The following is a 22,118-nucleotide window of genomic DNA, read 5'->3' as shown; positions in this document are numbered from 1 at the left end:
GGAAACTACCTTGAAGGACAATGATGTCCAGGAGAGCTGGTTGACCTTCAACAACTGTCTCCTCAAAGTAGATGAGCTGTCCGTTCCAATGTGCAAGAAGTCAAGAAGTCAAGCACAGGAAACCAGCTTGGCTGAACAGGGAACTCCTGACTGAGCTCAAATGCAAAAAGGAAGTGTACAGAAAGTGGAAGCAATGTTGGGCTACCAAAAAGTGTTATAAAAACATTTCCTGGGCATTCAGTAGTAAAATTAGGAAAGCCAAAGCTCAGATGGCAGCAGATGCAAAAGGCAGTAAGAACCTGTTGTTATCCTGGAAGAAGAAGAAAGACTAAGTGTGGGCACATTGCTGAATGGGGCAGAGAAGTTAATCACAGAAGTCAAGAAAAGGATGAGGAATATGATGTCGTCTTGCTTGCTTTAACTTGTACAGGCTTCTTTCAGGTCTGCCTCCTAAGCCCTGGGGAACAATACTGGGAAATTTATTATTTGTGTTAAAATGAAGAGTGAAAGACTCAAAACAAATTGGATATACAAATCCATGGGACCAGACTGAATGATCTCAGAGGCTGCTGAGACAACCAACAAGTTTCAATGAAATACATTCTTTTGTAGTCTCTGGATGGACTAGCATATGTGGGAGCTCTCTGAGAACTGGAGACAGGTGGATGTCATACCTGGTTTTGGAAGGGCAAATCTAGGGAATTACAGGCTGATCAGTTTAACCCACGGAGCAGAGAAGAGGCAATAGATATAATTTGCAGGAAAGGAATTTCCAGTTAAACACCAGAAGAGATCTTCCCAAAGGCGGCGGTCAGACACTGCAGTAGAGACATAATAGAATCTCTGTCCTTGGAGATATTCAGAAGTCAACTGGATGAGGTCTTGGTCTAACCTCAGAGATGTTAGGCCTGCAGGCCTGTTTTGAGCAGGAGGCTACAGCTGATCTCCAGAAGTATTTATCTAAATTATTTTGTGATTCTAAGTTGTGATTTTGTGCAAGAATATTTCATAAAAATTGGCAAGAAATACATTACTAATGAAAATGAAAATGGAAGCTGCCTATGAAAGCTTTGCAATGAGCAATTTCTTTTTGAGAAGATCAGAAGTCCTAAAAATGTTAAGGAGGATATCTTTTGAATAAATTTAAATGAATTTAGGACAGGAAAAGATCAAACTACAGTCCTACTACCTTTTAAAAAATTGTATGGATTCCCTATGCTGCAGTATAATTCTCATGGCATTCAACATGTTGGGGAACTAGACAAAAAGTCTGTCAGTTAAAAAGAGTAACCCAGGCCCCTCAGAAACAAAAGACACTCCAGTCTTTTCCTTTAACAGGGCAGTTACTAATGGATTTCAACAATTTGTGTATCTAGGAAAAATATATGTGGAGCTCTCATGCGATAGTACAAAGGAATTTGAGATTTGGATGCCAACTCATTTGGGTGCCTTGAAAATGTGACTGTATTTTCAAGCTTTTTTTTTGGGGGGGGGTGGTTTGGGGTTTTTTTTGCCAGTACCAAAGGGCATTTCACAATGGCTAAAAAAGTATCCCAAATTCTGTAGCTGAACTGTTGCAAGTGACTGCTTCATCTGTCATTTGCTCTATCAGTTGGCATTCCTGCAGATAAAAGAAGCCTTAGTGCCATGAGATGAGTAAGAAATTGGGTCCAATATAGTATGCTAGCAGACTGATTTTTCTCTCTCACACGCCTTCATATTGAGTGGGATGCGACTGCCAAACCAAATCCAGAAGAAATAGTGGATTTGAATGTTAGCAGAGTTGGGGGGTGGGAGAAAATTAACATTATCATTAAAGCTGCCTGCAGTTCTAACTACATTTCAGGTTATGAATATACAGCTCAAGGATTTCTGGCATTTTACTCACCCCTGCCCCTTTTATTTTTGTAGAGGAATGCTTTGCATCCTTAGTTATGAAGACAATATCAATACTGTAAAGATTACTTTAAAGGGAGAAAAAATTGGACTTAAAGACAAATCCCATAGTTCTATTAATTGAAACTGCACCTACTAGTTGTTACATTTAAACTTATAACTACTATATTTATAGCAGTTTTCAGTTCATAGATATGCATCTATATAGATATATATTTATATTTCATAAAATATTATTCTTTCACTAAATTCTGTCAGCTGAAATAAAGACCAGATTCAATAATCTGCAACTCTCCTGTGAAATGCTGACAAATAACTACTCATTGAAAAAGTTGAGGAAACTAAATGTTTCACAAGCTGTAGCTTCTGTTACTAAACTAAGGCATTATCAAGGACAATGGCATCAAATACACTTGAGAAAACTTAGCATTTATCAGTATCTACATTAAATATACTACTTAAGAATCTCATTCTATGCACTAGGGTACTTTAACTACAGCTGAGCACTTGCAACCTAAGTGTCCAATGTACCACAGCCATTTTGCTCCTCTCCTTCACCCCTGTGCACCCTTGCTTGACCATCCTGGAGGAAATGGAGGGCCCTGGTGGGGGGTGATGCTGGGGCTTGGTACACAGCATCTTCCTAGCCTGCCACAAATTAGTAAGTTCCTCATTTCTTCAGTCGCCAATTACAACTTCAGTGAAACCCATCAATTCAGAGATAAATTCAAGTCCTTGCCCTGAGGCATTTATTCCCCACGAAACAGACACCGTATTTACTATTTTCTTCCCAAAAACCACACTCTAAGCTTGCTCCAAAGTATATTTAAAGTGCAACTTTGAAAGGAAAGGATACCCTTCACCCCAGTATATCAGGTCTCATGATAGATAGCTCTCAGAAACTGGAGGATGAGGGCACAAGTCCCTTTGGGCAGAGAGGGTTTGAGGCTGACTCCTGCCACAGAAGTGCCCTTAGCTCCATCCCACTTGATAGAAGGGTTGCACAGACACCCTGTCCTTACAGTTTCACTAAAAAAAAAAAAAGAAATCTTGTCTTTTTCTTTCCCCTTCCCCTCCTCTAGTTGAATTCTTCCTCCAAATTTGCAAATCGTTTCAGGCTTCAGAAAATGGACCACTTGCCAAATCACATAGACGTACAAAACCTCCACTCAGGCCCGTTTAAAAGGCCCACCCCATTTGTATTCACTGAGAATAGCACATGTCCTTTCACACGGGCCGGGACATTGTCGGTCTAGCGCTAGTCTTTCAGCTGGTAATAAATCAACTGCGCTGACTCTGAGGGAACTACTCCTATTTACCTCAGCTAAGAACCCGTCCCCAGTGCCGAAATGTCGATCTGATGAGTTAGTACCTATTTCCCTAAAATTCCTTCTGGGCATCGATTGTTTTTCCCCTTCCCCCTTCACACTACTGTGTGAAGTTGTTTAGGCAACGTTAAACACTGGAGACTAATTTTAACAGTGAATGTAATGATCCTTTACATCAACTTTGGGGGCAAAGTAAACGCTGATCATTCAGAATGAAAAGATAGTGTATAAATAATGACAGATAATAAATACATCTGATTGATCAAGTTTTTCATAAGTCAGTGTGAGTAACGCTAAGACTGTTTTGTTAGAATAAAATGAATATAGAGCTATCCTTAACAACATCTTCCCTTTCTTTACAAATATTACACAGATATTTGATTATTTTTGTCAGTATTTGATAGTATAGTATCAAAATTATATATAATTTCAAGTAGATATACTTTACAGATGTAGACCATATCTTATTTCAGCTGAAATGTGGCATCCCTTAGAGTGATTTGTTTGGTCTGCATGTATGGGACAGACTTTATATTTATCTTTTTACTAAAACAAAAGAGGTGTGCAGTTTGATCTCATTTAGCAAATCTTCTGATGAGGTCACTTATCTTGAGATGGGATAATTACTATACAGATATTAAGTTTTGGGTTTTTTTTTGTTGGTTTGTGGGATTTTTGGTTGTTTGGGGTTTGGGTTTTTTTTGGTTTTGGTTGTTTTTTTTTTTTTAAGAGTAAGCTTTCAATGTTATTTTTTAGTTTATATTTTTGCTTTTTGGTCCCAAGATTAATGGCTTTTTCTTTTTCCATCTGCCTCCCTCTATGTCAGTAATATTTGGGAAGCTTAGCTTCAAAAAGCACCAGATATTAGAACATATAAGTCTTTTTTTCATAGGTAAAGTAGTGGAAGTGTTTGACTAGTCACTGCTTCTGGCAGATCCCTTAACTTGGCTTAGGCTATGTGAGAGTAACAAGAACAGAAAGAGTTTAAAGTTGATATGCCTAACTGCATATCAGTTATAAAACTTGTGATTTCCGTGGCTATTTTTTTTCCTTCAAGTATTTGCAATTATGATTTCATTTTGGAAGTCATGTGTGCTACTTCTACCTGTTACAAGCAATTCACAGTATGTCCAACTAAAATGAAATAATCATTCTCTAGAATTAGCTCTCAAAGTTATTCCCACTGTGCAACTCCTGGAAGCAATAAAACAACACACTTGCGAGGTAACATGTTTTGCATGCTAAAAGGTTAACCCTGGTGTCCTTAGTCAGGTAAAATCGTCTGTGCTTGGAGTTCGAATTTTATCATAGTAGGGACTGCAAGACTGAAAACCTAGTACCTCTCCTTAACCTGCTGTTATAAAAGTCCTTTTGAGTTTCTGCGCTAATCTAATAGCTCTTTTGTTAAACTATAGAGCAATAAGAGGGGTTTTTTATGCTTTGTGTTATATTGTGGAAACATTAGCAAATGAAATAAATGTGAATTTGGCTTTCTAGCACTTAGAAGTATTCACTTTGAACTGTAAATTATTTATAGTACTCAAAGAGACACTTTGTAAATAACAGGAAAGAATCAGAAATCAAATGCAGATTGTGGTATTTAGTCTTGCCTTGCCATCATTAACCATTTCAGTTCCACAACTTGGTTCAATAAATCAAGTGTGTCTTTTAGACATCTCTCCTAAAGGAATTGGAAATCAGCAGAAATAAATGAAGCTGTCTACAAGTGACAGCTACAAAGGGAAACCCAGAGAAGGAGGGGAAAAAAACCACCAAGGTGCTCCTGTGAGCAGATGATAAAGCAGATGCTGTAAAACAACAGGGGGATCGCACCATTTCTTCTCCAGAATTGACGATCGTTTGATAAACAGCTAGTCATGCTCCTGGAAAACCCTGTCCATCAGTGCATATCAGTACAAATTAATGATGACATGTCCTGATTAAACTTGCTGTGCTGTGAAATGCAATGCATTATCTGCATGGCAGTAAATGAACAAATGCTCAGAGGGAGCGAAAGAACAAGTAAAGCCACACGTCTCAGGTTAGGTCCCGAATCCTAGCTGCCTGTGGTGAAGTAGGTGTTTGATTGGCAAAATCAGTCTCGTCTCATGGGTTTTGCAAGTTATAGCTTTTTGTTCTGTTCATCAAGAGTTGTCTTGATAATGTCATTTCCGTAAAACTATGTCATCAAATTTTAAAAACTTCAGTCAAGTTCTTGTATCACTTCCTCAAGCAAACCTTAAATGAGCTTGCACCCTGCATACATGAACAAGAAGTCTTTCTTTGAAATAAACTGGATACTACAAGTATAATAGTGGTGAGATCTCATCATCACCCAACAGGAACTTTGCCTGAGTAAAAGCTAACCAATTTTTCAATGAGAATTTAAGAGGTCTCCCAAAAGTTCATTTTCTAGAGTCAAACAATTTTATATTTTTAATGTAATTTAACAAAAAAGGAAAAAAGTGGCTTTACTTTATTTTAAAGACCCTAATACCAGAAGTTTCATTTGACTCTTCCCCAACATATACAATGAAAACCCTTTTGTAAGAGCTAGCTATTTTTCTTATTTTAAAAAAACACAAGTCATGTATTTAACACTGTTTCATTTTACTAAAGCACTTCTGACAAAAGTGATAAATAACAATAAATAGAAGCATGACCAGCAGGTTGAGGGAGCTGATTCTGCCCCTCTACTCTGCTCTCATGAGACCCCACCTGCAGTACTGTGTCCAGCTCTGGGGCCCCCAACATAAGAAGGACATGGACCTGTTGGAGTGAGTGCAGAGGAGGGCCACAAAGATGATCAGAGGGCTGGAGCACCTCTCCTATGAGGACAGGCTGAGAGACTTGGGGTTCTTCAGCATGGAGAGGAGAAGACTCTGGAGAGACCTTATAGCAGCCTTCCAGTATCGAAAGGGGCCTACAAGAAAGCTGGAGAGGGACTGTTTACAAGGGCATGGAGTGATAGTACGCTATCACTGGTTCTAAATTAGAAGAGAGTAGATTTAGACTAGATATAAGGAAGAAATCCTTTACTACAAGGGTGCTGAGGCACTGGAACAGGTTGCCCAGAGAAGCTGTGGATGCCCCATTCCTGGAAGTGTTCAAGGCCAGGTTGGATGGGGCTTTGGGCAACCTGGTCTAGTGGAGGGTGTCCCTGCCCGTGGCAGGGGAGGTTGGAACTAGGTGATCTTTAAGGTCCCTTCCAACCCAAACCATTATGTGATTCTATGAATTCTGTGTGGAGTTGCTTCTGAAGGAAGACAGGTCTGCTGAACAAAAGATCCCTTCTAAAACAGGTAGATTACCTCGGGAATAGGAGCCAGACTTTCCAACTCATACTACTGCTGAAAGGAAGGACCACTCAAGGCAGCAAGAACACCGTTGCCAGTACAACTAGCAGAATCTGGAATTTCTTCTCACATCTGCATAACACATTGATGGTAGTAGACTCAATCCAGATGGTTAGATGCAGTCTGAAATGTTTTTCAGAACAATTCTTTATCCTACTCTTACTTTCTTAAGCTAATACTCCAGGTCAGATTCCAATCTCATGTAAAATCTAGAACAATTTAGCTGATTGCTGTGGACTTACATTATAATGAATGAGATTCCAGTCCAAGTGTTGTAATTTCTGTAAAGGAAACACATAAGGCAGCAAAAGTGACATTTGCTTTCTACTTTCATTCAGGGAACAGACGGCAACAAATAAAGATTATCTTGGGAGAAGTAAAATATTTAACCCTTTCAGTACTTAGTTTCCTCTGTACATACTACCTGGCCAGCAAATGAGTGGAAGGTGACCAATGTCCATTTCCCTGCCCAAAAACATATGGTAAAGAAATACTGTACAAGAAGTTCTTCTCTGAAGTTTTAGTTCCTAGGAGAAGAATTAGCTATGGAGGCAAACATAGAGAAGCAAAGACTGCAGCTACATACAGTGATGCAAACCACCCTGAAAGTCTTTATGCAAGGCAGCACGAAATACCAAAAGCAACCCTTAAACTATTCTTAAATACTTTTCCTGATTTTTAACCAAAGGTTTGAGGGCAGGAGAGCACATTAGAGAGGGGGATGGAGTAATCAGTACTGGATTTAAGACAGCGCTTCCATCATAAAGCAGGCTGAGAAAGGTGCAGAAACCCCGGCTATTGTGTAGGCAGCCGATTCAGGACGATATAGGCAGCTGGTGTTCCCTCCACCTGGCTGCAGAGCCTGTGACGTACCTGGCACAGCCTGGCACAAAGAGTGTCTTCAGCTTGTAGGCAGTCTCTAAAACAGAAAAATGCAAGACAATGCAACTTTCCCCCCTCCTTTCTTTCATGTGGACTTCAACCTACTTCTTTTAACTCTGAAATAAAGGTTTTAATTAAAGCTACCTTCTACACAATGCACTGCACTTGAGCTCTGTTGCAAATAACACATTAATTTCCCCTGACTCCAAGTAATCTTACTTTCTCTCTTTTATCCCCGAACACATTTTGCCTGGGTGAACACCAATGGGAAATAACAGGTCGGGGCAACAAAACCGAGGTAGCTTACTGGAAGTAAGCATTTTGTTATTTCTCTTTATTTTTAAAATATATACTTCTTTATTCTTGCAGACTTCCCCCAGTAAAGTTATGGAATGGGCCTTAACAATGCAGCTTCTCACTGGAGGAATGGAAACAAAGCAGTCACAGAAGGCAAAACAGCAGATAAAGCATACCGAAAGAAAGGAGTACATGCTCTGTTCCAGAAATCACCACTACTGTACCACCCTGTAGACTATACGGGGGCACTCTAAAGCCATGAATCTGTCTACGTGACCTCAGGTAGTCATGTTTGGCCTTCAAGCTCTAATCTCGCATGCCTGTAGCACAGTTAGGATAAAAGGCCTTGCATTTTTACCCGAAAACTCAAGTCAAAATTAAGAACGTAAGCTTTTTTACATCTTCCTTTCCGATCCTGGATCAGGTCACTGACAAAAAAATTAAACGTTAAAAAAATTTTGCAAGGCCAGCTTCCCTGTGATATACAGAAGAGAAAGGAAGGATGTGATCTTGGTCTATTCAGCATCTCTCCAAAAGCCTCCAAGGTTACTGGATCTGGGACTGGGTTTTTTTGCCACTTGCCCCCCCCTCCCTCCTTTTTTGGGGGTGTGTGTGTATGTGAATTTTAAAGAAGCACACCCACAGGGCCCTTGTGGGACAAAGGTCTTACAGTTCCTTCTACTAGTTGAGAAAACGCAGCAGGAGGAAGTGAAATCCCACCATACGTCACAGTTGTTGTTTTGGCCAAGAGAAGCGGGAATGAATGAAAAAGTTTCAGAACAGAAACCTGCAACTGTGACAAAGCAAATCCTCTAGCTGGGTTCATGTCCCCTGCAGATGGGACATGCAAGATAGTCATCAGCGGGCTATAAATGCATCTGCCAACATAAAATTACATGGATATATTTCTGTTACTCTAACATTTTAATGATGTAGCTGTGGACCAGAACTCCTATTGTGCTAGATGCTCTAACACCACAGAATGGGGAGCCCTTCCCCCCACCCCTAAAAGAAAGCTTCTAATTTAAAAACAGTTAAGAACAGATATGTGGGAATATGAAAGAAAACAGGTTCTGTTCTCTGTGGTAACAGCTGAAACATGGTCTTTTTGTAGATAGTTGAAGGAACGATTTGAAAGAAGTTAATGCAGTAGCTTTGTAGATGTTTCCAGAGGAATTTTAATCAAATATAAGATTACTATATGCTAAAACCCCCAAAATCTTTGCTTTAAACCTACGCATTACAGAATGTCATCATGGCTTGATTAGATATAGATCATACAAATAGGTACTAGCCTTTGTATCAAACAAATTATACAAAATGAGAACTTTAAACATAGGTATAGATTTTAGGTATAGACATAAACATACTTTTTGTTGAGGTAGACATAAGCCTCATAAGTGAGGACAAATAGCCTGTGCCTAATGTAACCAGAAGAGAAGAGAGGGAGAAAAAGAAAAGGAAAAAAGAAAAGGGGAAGAAAAAGAAAAAAGGTGAGAGAAGATAAGACTGTGAACTGACAGACAAGGAATCCTTCAGAGGTGGACTCTGAATAGGAAAGAAAATTTACAAGCGCTGTGACTGAGATCAAAATAACAAGTACTTTAATTAGAAGTGTATGAACAAAGCAGAGGAAGCAAACTAGCAGAGGGAAAACAAAGTGATGGAAAAACAAACAAAAACTTCAAAGATTGAGGAGAATGCAGACAATCAGAGGTTTTTTTATGACTGAAGGTAAAGATATAACAGAGATGAGCCAGAAGTCAGGGAAATACTAAGTAGCAGTTCAGCTTACTGACATGCATGGGAATAGCTGAACGAAACTAAACAGTGATGGAAGGCAAAGAAACAAGGTCAAGAACCTTGTACCTTCTTTATATTCAGTATGGCCATATGACAAGTGAAATGGTTACTTTATATAAGTGTTCTCAGTTCTCCTTTACCACTGGATTAGAGCAATGAGTTAACTTAGAAAAAATAGTCATTATTCCACATGCAACATTTTTCTAAGCAATAAGACTAGTAGTTTTTAGGAAGGGGGGGGGTGGCATTTTTTTTTTGTGTGTGTGTCTCATGGCAAGTAACCAGTGTTCTTCCTCAGATCATAGTTGTGGAGAAAAAAAGACACAAAATATGTTTTGTTGTTGTGTTTTACTACGTCACTTTACACTAACTGTCAATTAACAATCTAATAACACTGAAATGAATAAGCCATGAGAGTGGCTTTATACCTTAAGACAGCACAAGCTTGAAGGTGCACAATGACTGCCAGAAATGACAGAAGAGCAGCGTACACTGACATTAAACGATACTGCAAACAAAAAGCTGCATGTAAATGCAAGAGATTGAATGTGTACATTGTACCCAATTTGCATACCTCTGACATATCACATGCTAATCAAGGTTTGCACACATGCCTGCTTTTTTAAAAAATTTTTTAAAAAATGTTTTTATATAGCACCTAACACTGGATATTTGAGCACTGGCAAAGGCCTGACTCACTACTGCGTCACTGCTGTTTTAAGCATAAAAGACGAGAAATCCAACAGCAGCAGCTACTCTAAGCAGAAATAATTAGGAGTGGGTTGTGTTATGCTGGTCGTTCTGCAGCACTCTGTCGGGGCCTCTTAAGGCAACAGTACAGAATTTGATACCAAGTCAATATTCTGTTGAACACCCAAGCCCTAAGAGCTAGGTTCAAAGCAACTATTTATTCATACTCAGGTTTGGTGTTACATTACCCCAGCAGGGTGATTCAAAGCACTAAGGGTAGTTTTTTAAGGCTCTGAATAGTGGGAAGGGAGGGACATTTACACACAGAATCCATAAAATTTACATGTGAATTGGTAAATGCAAAATAAAACACTACGTGTGAACTCCACCTAGTTGGAGCTTCAATATCCTCATGCCTTTGAGATGCAGAGTGGAGTTTAAGGAGAGGTCCTTAACTGAGCAGGACTCACTTAAAACATTGGTTATAGCAGTTACAGTGTTTGCCTGGAAGTTGAAGTTTTTGATTTCTCCCTTAACCTGAGAAATTTCAAATTTGCATTTCTCAGCATAGTGCCTAACCACCAACCAATAGAACTGTGTACATATTCCAGTACAGCATGTTGAAGCTAAGGCTTCTGGAGACAGAAATACAAGATTGCTAAGGACACAGGAGAAGAGTGAGGAAGACATGAGTACTTGGCTGAAAGGAAGAGACCTGGTGACCTGTTTCCAGGCTAGTAGCATGGGGAAGCTTTGCAGGTGCAAGCATTCAGCAGGCTTTTACAGATGTGCAAATGCACAAGATTTCTCAATCTCTTTCTTGGATTTCCTTGCAGATATTTTACTTGAGGCAGGAAAGATGTTCTAAGCCCTGCCACAAGATAACAGGGATAAACCCCTGGCTCTGTGACTACAATGGCAAACCAATGATTTCAGTGGAGTTGGGATTTCACTTCCACATCCCTACCTCACTTTAACATTGTCTCAAGGCTATATTTCAACCATAATCTCCAAAGCTATGACTTAGTGTCACATTCTACATTAGGATTTTAAATGCTCTGAAGGGGATCCACATCAGTGTAGCAGAAATAGCATGACACATAAATTATCTATATTGTATGCTGCCATCTCCTATACAAGTCATTCTTCACTGTTGATTATTTTTTTTTTTTTTTCTTTTAAAGCACAGCTCTGCAATGGCTACTGTGGATATTTTTTTGCAAGAATAATGTTTTAACACCATAAAGGAACCAAGTAATTAAACAAATAGTGACTACCTCTGTGTTTCTGTACCTTGCAAATAGGCTGCTTCCAATCAAGGAAAATTTACATAAGAGGTTCTGTATGTAAGGGGAACCAGATCTGGCAAAATATTCTCAATCCTTCCTTACACAGCTGTGGCTGCATGTTCTGATGAGGTTCATATCATAGCAACTCTCCAAATTAATTTATAAACAAGTTAGAATGAAAGAATAGATGTAATTTGGCCAGAACTCCCCTCTTTTGCAAACTTTTACTGAGAAGAGGTGGAAATGGCATTATATGATTTTTCCTGCAAATCCCTTTGGTGTTGGACCAGAAGGTATCTGGGGTTCCTTAAAACTTTATTTTATTGCACTTGTTAAAATCTGCCTTTATATGTTATGCTATTGCACTGTATTTTGTGGAGGAAGCACAGTTAAAAATTACCAATTGTGCTATATTTGAGATACGAAAATTGCACAAATATTGTGCAGATGAATGAATGTTATCAGTGGTAAGTTACAGACGTGTTTATTACAGACTTGTACTCTTACATTCTTAGATAGATTTCACTCTAGAAATGAGTAAAGAAAGTTTAACCCCTTTCTGAACTTCTAACAATTTGTTTCAACTTCTGCTTCCGTGAGTCTGACCCCAGGTATTCTGCTCTGCTCTCACTTGTCTCCACAACCGTTCTGTTTGTATTTGAACGCTTTGACTAGCTCTCATGGTAGTACATGTACACACAGACCAACAGGGAACAATTGGCATCTGCCAGAAGATTTATTTTTTGTCCAAGATTCAGCAGGCAAGCCAAGGAAAAAACTAGAAATCATTTCACACAGACTAATATCTCAACTTCTTGGCGGAGAAAGCTGTTATATCTGATAAAGTGACAGGATTCCCATCAGAAGAAGAGCGCCTTATCTTGCGCCAAAGGAACATAACATTTTCTTAAAGCCCCATTAACCTCATACGAGTCCACTCACCTCTTGTCCCAAGACCATAAAAATAAAACTAATGATTGTCACAGCAAGGATTTTAACATGATATCAATTGAGTCAGACATTCTAACATTACTTAGTGACAAAGGTACAGCCACCAGAAGAGGAATAGCAAAACTTCAGACAGCATACATGTCTTGGCTAACTGTGAGGTGAAAAGTGTTCACAGATTAGCTATCACACAGTATTAGCTGATAATTCACCCAAAAGATTGAGAGACACATTAACGACCACAGGATTTTGTGAATTACAGTGACGCACAAATGCCTTATCAATGTGATTGAACGATTATTGTCAATCGAGTTACAATGTATTCAGTACCTTAAAAGAAACTCAAGTATAATATCTGTGTTGTCAATAATCTATTTTACAATTCCTAGTCTAAAATATTCTTCTGTTATTCACTTATTTTATAATATTTAGGATAACTTAATAATTGGATCTCCCTTCTTTAACTGTCTGCCCATTCTATTCTTTGTGAAAACCAGAGTCCACTGCTGTTTTTTGAGAGAACTATCAAGATATTTGGTAAACTTTTGGGCTACGTGAAATATTTTTTTGTTTAATATTATTCTGTTATCTCTGTTTTTCTTGAGCAACAAGATAGACCTGTACTGACAAATTAATCTGAAGCAGGAGGAACTATGAATCAAAAATCAACTCCTTGAAGATAACTTTTAGGACTTGTGCAGTTATTGGAATAATAAAAATGCAGAGATGTTACATAAAGATTAGAAGTTGATGTGCAGGCTTTTAGTCTGGTGACAATTGCAGCAGCCCAAAGGTTGAAAGTTTCATTTCAGGATCTTGAACAAATACTAAAAATTTTAAAATTTTCTTAAAGGAAATAAGAATTATGTTCATATTGAAATGAAATAAGAGCATAATTGCATTCACTTTTTGCTTTTTTAAAGTGAGAAGTCAATTTAACTAATATTGTAGTATATCACTACATTAATGAAACAGAATTAATGAATGAAACAAATTAAAATCTTACATTTCCTTTTGACATTCAAGCACAAAATATTTTGACATTTAAAAAGGTAAATATGATTTGGAAATGGGAATCCAGTGAAAAAATAGATTGATCAGGGAAGGTAGGTTCCTCCCCATATTTTTGTATATTTTGATAAAACAGAGGCTAAGGAAGTTTTGACTAGCTCTAGTGACAAAGTATGAAGGCCTCAATTTGCATCTCAATGCAAGGCTTGACATTGTAGAATAGACAGTTGGAGTAAATCTTTCAAAACTTCTTCTTGTAAACTAATTGTATTGAACCATTAAGAGATAGATTAAGCTGGTTTTAAAAAAAAAAGAAATCACTGTTCAGAATACAGCCACAGAAAACACTGATTGATGTAAATGAGGTGCAAATTCCTTAATCTACATGTATATATTGTTGTAACAAGGTCATACTACTCAGGAGAAAAACCCAACACACTGATTTTTTCCCCCAGTTCCTCCCAAACTACCTAAGATTATCAAGTTGTTGTTTTTTTCCTTCAGTAATAGGACTGATTTTAAACATGGAAGTAAAGTTCAGCTTAAATCAATCTTCCTGCATTTGTTTGCTTACTTATGTGTACACCATAAACATATAAAATACATGTCTGAATCAAAGTTCTAGTCCTTATAATTCTACAGTAAAAGGAAAGGTTTGGAACTCACCCATATTTACTAAAAAAACCCAACTAAACAACAAACCATCACACTCAAACGCACCACACCCTTAGCAATAGCCAGCCTCATGCCTGGGTAGAAAGTACAGTGCTGATGCTCATTTTGCCAAGTCCAGTCGCCTCACTGAGGGATATACAAATCACCACTATCTTTCTGCAGATACAAATAGTTTAAAGAAGAATTGTTGTTACCTGTGTGCTTTTTTGTACTTAATGTAAATAGACTGAGAGGCTGGATGATTGACAACTTGTATTTTCTTATTGCCAGGCAGAACATAGCCTGTAAGTATGAAATTCACCAAAAGACTAAGAAGTGTTCACTTCCCTGTCCAGAAAAGCTACTTATTAATGCAAATTGCTATGTTCCTTCACAATGTGTGAGTTTGACCCAAGGTAAAAAAACCCAAACAAACAAAAGTTTATTTCAAATAGGTCAATCGGCAGCTAAGTATTTTCAGTCATTATCAACCTTAGACTAAAAATTGACCTGAAAATTCATAATCTTTGCTTCTCACTCAGACCCAGCCAATAATTTGCCACGCTTATTAGAAATGTGCACCTCAGTAAGAAACTGCTGCCTTACCATCAACACAGCTACCACCTTTCTATAAATAACAAAGCCTGATGATTATCACTTACTCTTTGTATGAGTCATATTTAAACAGAGCCCTGAGGTGCTTCTCAGGTAGTCTCTCTGAATCATGAATCAGAAAGGAAAAAAAAAAGCAGCCTTGGAAATACCACCATGCCCAGACTTTATATGCCTAGAACATATTGTCACATATTTATAGTTTCAAGCTGTTGAGCAGTTTCACATAATGGACATCGTCCATGGTCAGAGAGAAGTTTCTCTGCTTCAGCTATATTTGTAAAATTAAGAGAACCTGATAATGGTACAGAAAGCTCCATCTGTATCTATGCCACAGACACACAGGAAAGGTCAAACCTCTGTATTTCAAAATCAACTGGAAATCCATGATCTGAGCGTGAACAGGGTACAGGAGCCAGAAGGCTCACCATAGCACAAGCCCAGGCTGGGCAGATACCAGCAAATCTTGACAGACTTGAAGAGAGTTGTACCATCAGTCTTTGCTGCACAGCACACCCTGAGAGCCTCACATACCAACCATTTTAACCTATTACTTTGTAACTCATTAACAGATTCAGCCTCCAGATCTTGCCTATGTTTTATTTATTTTCCAGCCAGGGCTACAGTAAGGCTTTTACTCACCTCAACAGTACCACAAAAAGTTTCCTTCCTTATGGACAGAGGAGAGAAAACAAAATGCTTTCAGACCTGACGGAGCTAGAGACAAGCAGCAATTATCTGACAAGAGGCTGATATGCTCTTCACCGCTCTTGCATAAAACATTGAGCAGTGCTTCTCAGGCCCACCTCAGCTTTCTAAATTTATTTATTTATTTTCATGCAGACTGCTATTTAACAGCATAAGAAAATGTTTGGTTTTTTTTTTTTGAGTGGGGGGTATGAAATACTTGGAAATAAATAAAGTTTATTTGTTCCTAGCAAGTCCTTTACCTTGCTTTGACCATCCTTCATGCCTCTCTTGCTCGCAAGTCCTTCTCCCTTCACGCAAAGGACACTGTTGTTCCTCCTCTTGGGCCTAAATCCTCTCAGACAATCTTTCTCCCCATAAAGGAAAGAAATACTACCCACATCCTTCAGCCCTAAATGGAAGGAGTCTCTAGATTAATTTAATTAATTCACTTCCTTGGCACATCAATGCTTGTTTACCCTGAGTGCCTTCATATGGTCTCCCAGGCCACCACACCACCATTTTTCTGGGTTGCCTTGGACCCATCAACCCCTTTCACACATCACTTTGAACATCTGTTTTGCCATTCCTTAGAAGAGTTCTCTGATCTTCTCATGCTTCCATGTCTGAAGATAATGATTCCTGACTTGTTTGTTTGTTTCCCCCCACCGCCTCCAGTTCTGTAGCCATTCTCTCTAGTCACTCTTCCAGAGAGGTGAGGGACAACGCTTCTCTAAAGTAACTGCTTCCCAGAAAGCCTGTGTCTCACTATGATCCACCTCAGAATTACAAGCCCCAGAAGCCAGTTGGGGTTGTTACAGAAGAGCACCAGTACCCTAAATCACTAATAATCACTGAATAGCTATAGTCTCAGCAAACAAATATTAACCTAGAGATTAAAAAATAGTCTTTTCCTCCTTTTCTCACAATAATTATATCAAACCCACACATTCTTTGACTATGTTACTTCTTACACTGATATTCTGAAACATGTTGAAGTCTGTGACTTTATTTGCATTAATTTTGGATATTAGCTAATTTTGTAGCTAATTGCGATTTACATGCAATACTACAGAGCTGATAAGAGTGAGGAAATGTTATAGAACATCTACTTCTGCTTCAGAAACTAAGTGCTTTCTAGTTCATCAAAGTCCTAAGCGTATCAGCACGTTACCCGATCTAGCGTGCACATATAAGTATACACACCAATAAACCTAAATCACGAGGTCTAACCCCCTAGTTTAAATAATTGTGATGATATGCATACAAATATCTTGCAAGTACTGGAAACAGTAATTCTGTATTTGTCTCTGGAACAAATTCTGCTTCCACCTCCTTTTAACAGAACTCATGTGAAGTGAGAGTGATGCTAACCAATTTCAGAAGTTAAGATTTCTTCCTGAGACGTCATGTTCTTTCCTCAGCACATTGCCCAGCTGCAACGCTCTAGTAGGGAGATGAAAAATTTGCAAATCCAGTGTAAGATATCATTCCCACATATTTGTAATTTCTATTTATATTGCAAATGTCATTAATGAGGCCTTAAAGAATGCCTCCATGTAAACAGTGGAAGGTTTACAGCTACTGCTCTTCAGCCAATGTAAGAACAGTGCATCTATTTCAGCTGTATGAAGATACACGCATATATTCTTTGTTTCACTTCATAGACCAATGTATATTTTCATGATGTTTATTCTATGCATACTGAAGTGAAAAAAATAAAAGGAACCCCTCCTCAAGTTCTCTTCCATTAAATCAAGCATTTTCCTTTCATACTAGATTTCATGTACTCTAAGATTTTCTCTTCATCATCAATACTTTCAACCTGAGCATGTTTTTAAATTGCTAGAGGCCATGCTAAAAGACCAAACACACACAATTAATAGACAGAATGTCACTGTTACAACAAATGCCAGTATAGAAAAATGGCTGTTCCATTATATTTTGCTACAGTGAGAATTTGATACATACTGACCAACAGATCTGATTTACCTTTCATACGTCTAGTCGGAATTGTATGTAATTGTGATTACATGAACCCATCTATCCCTCTTTATATGAAAAAATGTGTTGTGAACAATTTACTATCACAGACGGGCACATTTAAAACTGCATACATTATTAAATAATAGCTTATGTATAATTTTATTTGTTTTCAGAGTTACAATGTTGATGAGATAATCATAGAGAGCACATTATATATTATCATTAAACACATTTTTGCCACAAAAAGTTAAGAGCATTGGTAGAAAAATCCTATGTCAAGTTATGTGAAAATATTTATCACCTGTAACCATAATTTCATAAAACCAATGTACACTTTCTGTAATATTATGTCAGCAAGTTCCTTCTTTTTGCAAATATCTTTTGCTCTATACTTAATGTATGTTTGCAGCTAAGGAGTGCATCAAATGCTTCTCTGTGTGTGTGTGTGTTTGCAATGCACAGGAAAAATACTAGTTTACTCCTACGGTAACTGTAATTGTCAACACCACTGGACCCAAGAATGGGGATTACAAGATCTTAATTTTAGCAAATAATTGCCCTCACATTTTTCTACCTAATGCTGAACATAACATTGTTATTTACCTCCTAATGTTTACAAAACACAGACTGTATATTTCGAAGACATAATCCTTACCAACTATATACTGACTTTTATTTCAGTGCCTATTATATAAATTAGGACTCTGTTGAATTCTTATACTGAGGAACAAATGATAGTAACTTTATTTAAATACATGCACAGTACCGTGCACTACAGAATGATGAAACACTATTTTTAATGGATGAATGAATCAATAGAAAAATAGATTTAATAAATCATTAGCATTTTAAATTCTAGATAAAAATGGGAAATCATGCATTTCAAGCAAAGTTTTTTTTTTTCTTGTTTGTTTTTTTGATGAAATCTCTGAGAACTTAAGACATGCAGAGCTGAGAAGCAGCTCACTCTGAACAAAGAACAATGATAAGACTGCACAAAAAGTTTTGATTGAGACTGTTTATATGCAAGACTGAAAAAAGTTGCCATTCTTGGACTTCCCTTCAACATTAGACAGTGCTGTGCAAACCTCAAACAAATCCCTGTATTATGATTTCTAAGCTGTTAGGAAGTCTCTCAGAGGGCTAAGAAAATAAAAACCTGAGCAACTGCCTCCCCAAAATTTATGACAAGAAATGTTTTGATTCCAGAGAGCAGATTACAAAAGCAGAACAGATAACAGTTTATCCTTTCCTTAAGAGATTAATTTAGGTGATGACTAAATTACGGATGGCATGACTTTATAAACAAAAAAAAGACAACAAAATTAGATATAAGTTGAATCTTCCAATATTTAGAGTATGTGTCTATGTCTCAATGTTTAGAGTATGTGTCTATGTATATCAACTTAGGAAACAAATGAGAAGTGAGTATTTAGTTGCAATTAATTTAATGTTTTTCCCTACTCCAACATTTGTCTGGACATTGCCAACGTAATCAAAAGAACTGTAAATTTTCAGAAGTGAGCCTACTCCAGTGAGCTTGATTAATTATGCATTAACCCATTTCTCTGAAGCATCCTTCACTAAATCTTTGGTGGGAAGTGCACTTTATTAGGCATGAGCTTTGGTTATTTGTGTGCATATGCACTATACTATCAGTCAATATGCAGAATGATTTAAAGTTTACCATGTTACAGAGATGTATTGCTCATTAAAATAATTCTAGTGTTTCAGCAAACAACACTGATGACTAGTTTTGCAAGTACTATTATTTTCACTCTTAGCACGATCTCCTTAGCCTTATAGGTTTTGCTCAAACTTGCACTGACTTCGAATCTTAGAAAAACTTACACAAGAGTAATCATGATCATTTGAATACTGCACACATTGTTAGATGTTTTCAGCAGGTACAGTTACTTACATACATAGGAGTTATCAGAATAAGATAAAAGATCTTAATGCTTAGCTGAATCAAAATATTCTCAGGGTAGAAAGAAATGATAAACTAAAAGTACAGGTTAATGAGACCTGTAATAAAGTTTACTCTGAAACAGGTCTAATTGGCTACTGATGTGAAGATGTTTGATTCAAAAGATACTATCGAACCTATGACATACGATCACTGTAGTAGAAAAAGTTGAAATGGAAAAGAAAGAAAATCAAATCATCCATGGCATTCTCTTCCCATATTCCATGGCAGAATTAGCCCATAGATTAGTAAATGGTAACGCATGCAACAAAAATATGCTGTATCACTTTATGTAAACATCTGCTTTCATCATGCAAAATGCCTACAAAACTGTGACAATATTTTTTTCTAATAGCATAGTTTTACATTAGCTCAGTTACGGAAACTGTTAAACCAAAATCCATGACTTTGCAAGTAGAAGATATTCTAAAATTCTTGAAAGATTTCCAGCATAAATATTCCAAAGCCCAACAAAGCTAATTGGTTTTCTAAAAACTAAACTACATAGGTTTATTCCTTGCTGTGGTTCCTTGTTCTTTTGATGATAGAAGAGAAAAGACCGGTTTTTGGAGGAGGACCCATCAACATGGGGGCTTGGTTCTTGTGAGTAATTTTTATCTGGGAGAAGAAAGAAGAAAAACAGAGTTATCCCTTGAGCTAGTTCAATTCCAAGTATCTGAGATGCCCGAATTACCTTTATATGCAACTTCCAAACCTTCTTCATTTAAACAAAGATGAAAGGAAAATACCGGTATTTTTTATGAATGATGTTACCTGTGCAGTAAACCAATCTATGTGTAATCACTGTTTCCACAAATACTTTAAATTATACACACAATCAATATTAAAAATCATATGCAATAAAATACATACCAGTATGAGATCTTACTTTTTGAGTGTGGGATTTATTGCTTGCTGTTGAATATTGTACATATCTACAAGACGAATAGGAATTTTAAAGTTGGAAAGGACATACATGCTGACAGACCAAGCTGTTGCCTATTATTAAGACATAAGCTATGTCTTTGTATGCTTTTTTATACATCTAATCAAGCTGTACTTCTTTTTTAACACGTGACACTACTTAATTTCAAAATAACCATTTTGAACGAAAGTCAAAAGTTAATACACAAAAAAGGTCAAAAAAGATGAACTAGCATTTTAATTTGTTAATTAATTGTTAATAGAATAGACTCAAATATTGAAAAGCCTATTTAAAACACTTTGTAAGACTGCTCTAAAGCCACCCGTTTTGATTTCTTTGATATAAAACTACGAATCACCTTAAATGAGACAACCTTAAAGTAGATTATGTCTGCAATTTTCTCTAATTCAAGTCTAAATTAGAGAAGACATTTTATGAATGTATGCTATGCTCAAAGCTAATTGAAAGCAATTATCAAAGTGGCATTTTGTCTGTGACTTTAAGATACATTGTAAGATAATAAATGATTCTCATTATGTAATAAAAAGGTCACATCTTGCCTTTGGGCTAGTGACGCTAAGAGTTTTTCAAAAGCAATCCGAGACATTTTCTTTAGTGAACTACGACTAATACAAGAACCATCACTTATTAAATATCAGTTGTCACCTGCATAGTACCCACATCAGAGATGGGTATTTCTTTCAAAAAGAAACACCACCTCATTAAAAACTGGAAAAATATATCTCTTAAAGTGCATACCTGACATTTTCAAGTTAAAATGAATATCCTTCACTTGTCATTCACTAATAGTAATGAAACAAAAAATGTACGTCACGTGGAGAGGCTCATTAAAATATAGATCAGGACATTTCTTGGGGTGGAAATTTACTTTACAATATAAGGAGACAGAAACATAAAAACCTCAACAGAACGAGTGGGTTGATTTAACTCTATTAGAGCCTTTACTTTACTCTCCAAATGCTCATTTCCATGCCACCTTAGTTCATTAGTCTCAAATTTCATACGTGACCTATTTTTGTCAACATTGTTCATTAGTATCAAATTTAGCATACGGGGGTTTTTTGGCAACCTAGATTAATTTCACACAGATAATAACTCTCCCTTTCAAAGACTAGCATCAACATATTTTCTTGAAAGAAATTCTGCTTCAGGCACCACTTTTGAAGCCAAATCTGTAGTTGGGGTAAATTGGCGTTATTCCATTGATGTCACTTTATACCAGCTGATGATCTGGTCCTGGAAAATCGCCTCAAGGATTTTTGTAACTTTCACGGCCTTCATAAGACATATTTTGGGGCTCAGGAACAGTGATGATATCAACCTGATCCTGAGGATCAATACACAAAGTAACCTGCATCTGTTGTGACAGAATTCTCTGAGAATCATAAGATTTCAGCTATTTGCAATATTTGGCCAAGATGTGGCAGTAGGAATGGATTCAGAGTTTCCTTTCAGAGGTAAATCATAGTAATTTCATCTTAAAATGAATAAAAGAGCAAAGCTCAAAAGATGGCTTTAGTATGAAGAGGTGAGGTAATCCTGACACCCCATACAGATTGCGTGTTGGATTGGGGCTGTTCAATGCTGCTGAGGATGAATGCAATTACATATTGAGAAAATGTTTATAATTTGTAATGTTCTTTTTTGGCTTGAGCCATCTGTTTCAGAGACCACGACCTCTTCAGTATGTTGTATCCTATCAGCTGAGATCAGCTAAGATGCCTGAACACGATTAACCACTCATGCGGATGACGATGGAGTCCT

The 22,118-nt window shown here is 37.3% G+C and overlaps 1 protein-coding gene across 5 annotated transcripts in view; it reads right to left on the bottom strand.

The window, feature by feature from the left end:
- Positions 1–17,579: 17,579 nt before the first annotated feature.
- The window catches only part of DGKB (diacylglycerol kinase beta), a 364,064-nt gene continuing 359,525 nt past the window's right edge, over positions 17,580–22,118 (bottom strand). For 2 of the 5 annotated variants that reach the window (XM_075746082.1, XM_075746083.1), the window contains one exon: positions 17,580–20,026. In XM_075746082.1, the coding sequence (XP_075602197.1) occupies positions 19,919–20,026 (108 nt within the window). In that variant the 3' untranslated portion in view covers positions 17,580–19,918. The remainder of the gene's footprint in view (positions 20,027–22,118) is intronic. The other 3 variants (XM_075746080.1, XM_075746085.1, XM_075746081.1) reach the window with 2 other exon arrangements.

This window comes from Balearica regulorum, chromosome 2 (genome assembly GCF_011004875.1).
Source record: "Balearica regulorum gibbericeps isolate bBalReg1 chromosome 2, bBalReg1.pri, whole genome shotgun sequence".
Classification (NCBI taxonomy): domain Eukaryota; kingdom Metazoa; phylum Chordata; class Aves; order Gruiformes; family Gruidae; genus Balearica; species Balearica regulorum.
Note: the sequence above shows the minus strand (reverse complement) of the source record. Positions and strands in the feature narration are given on the sequence as shown.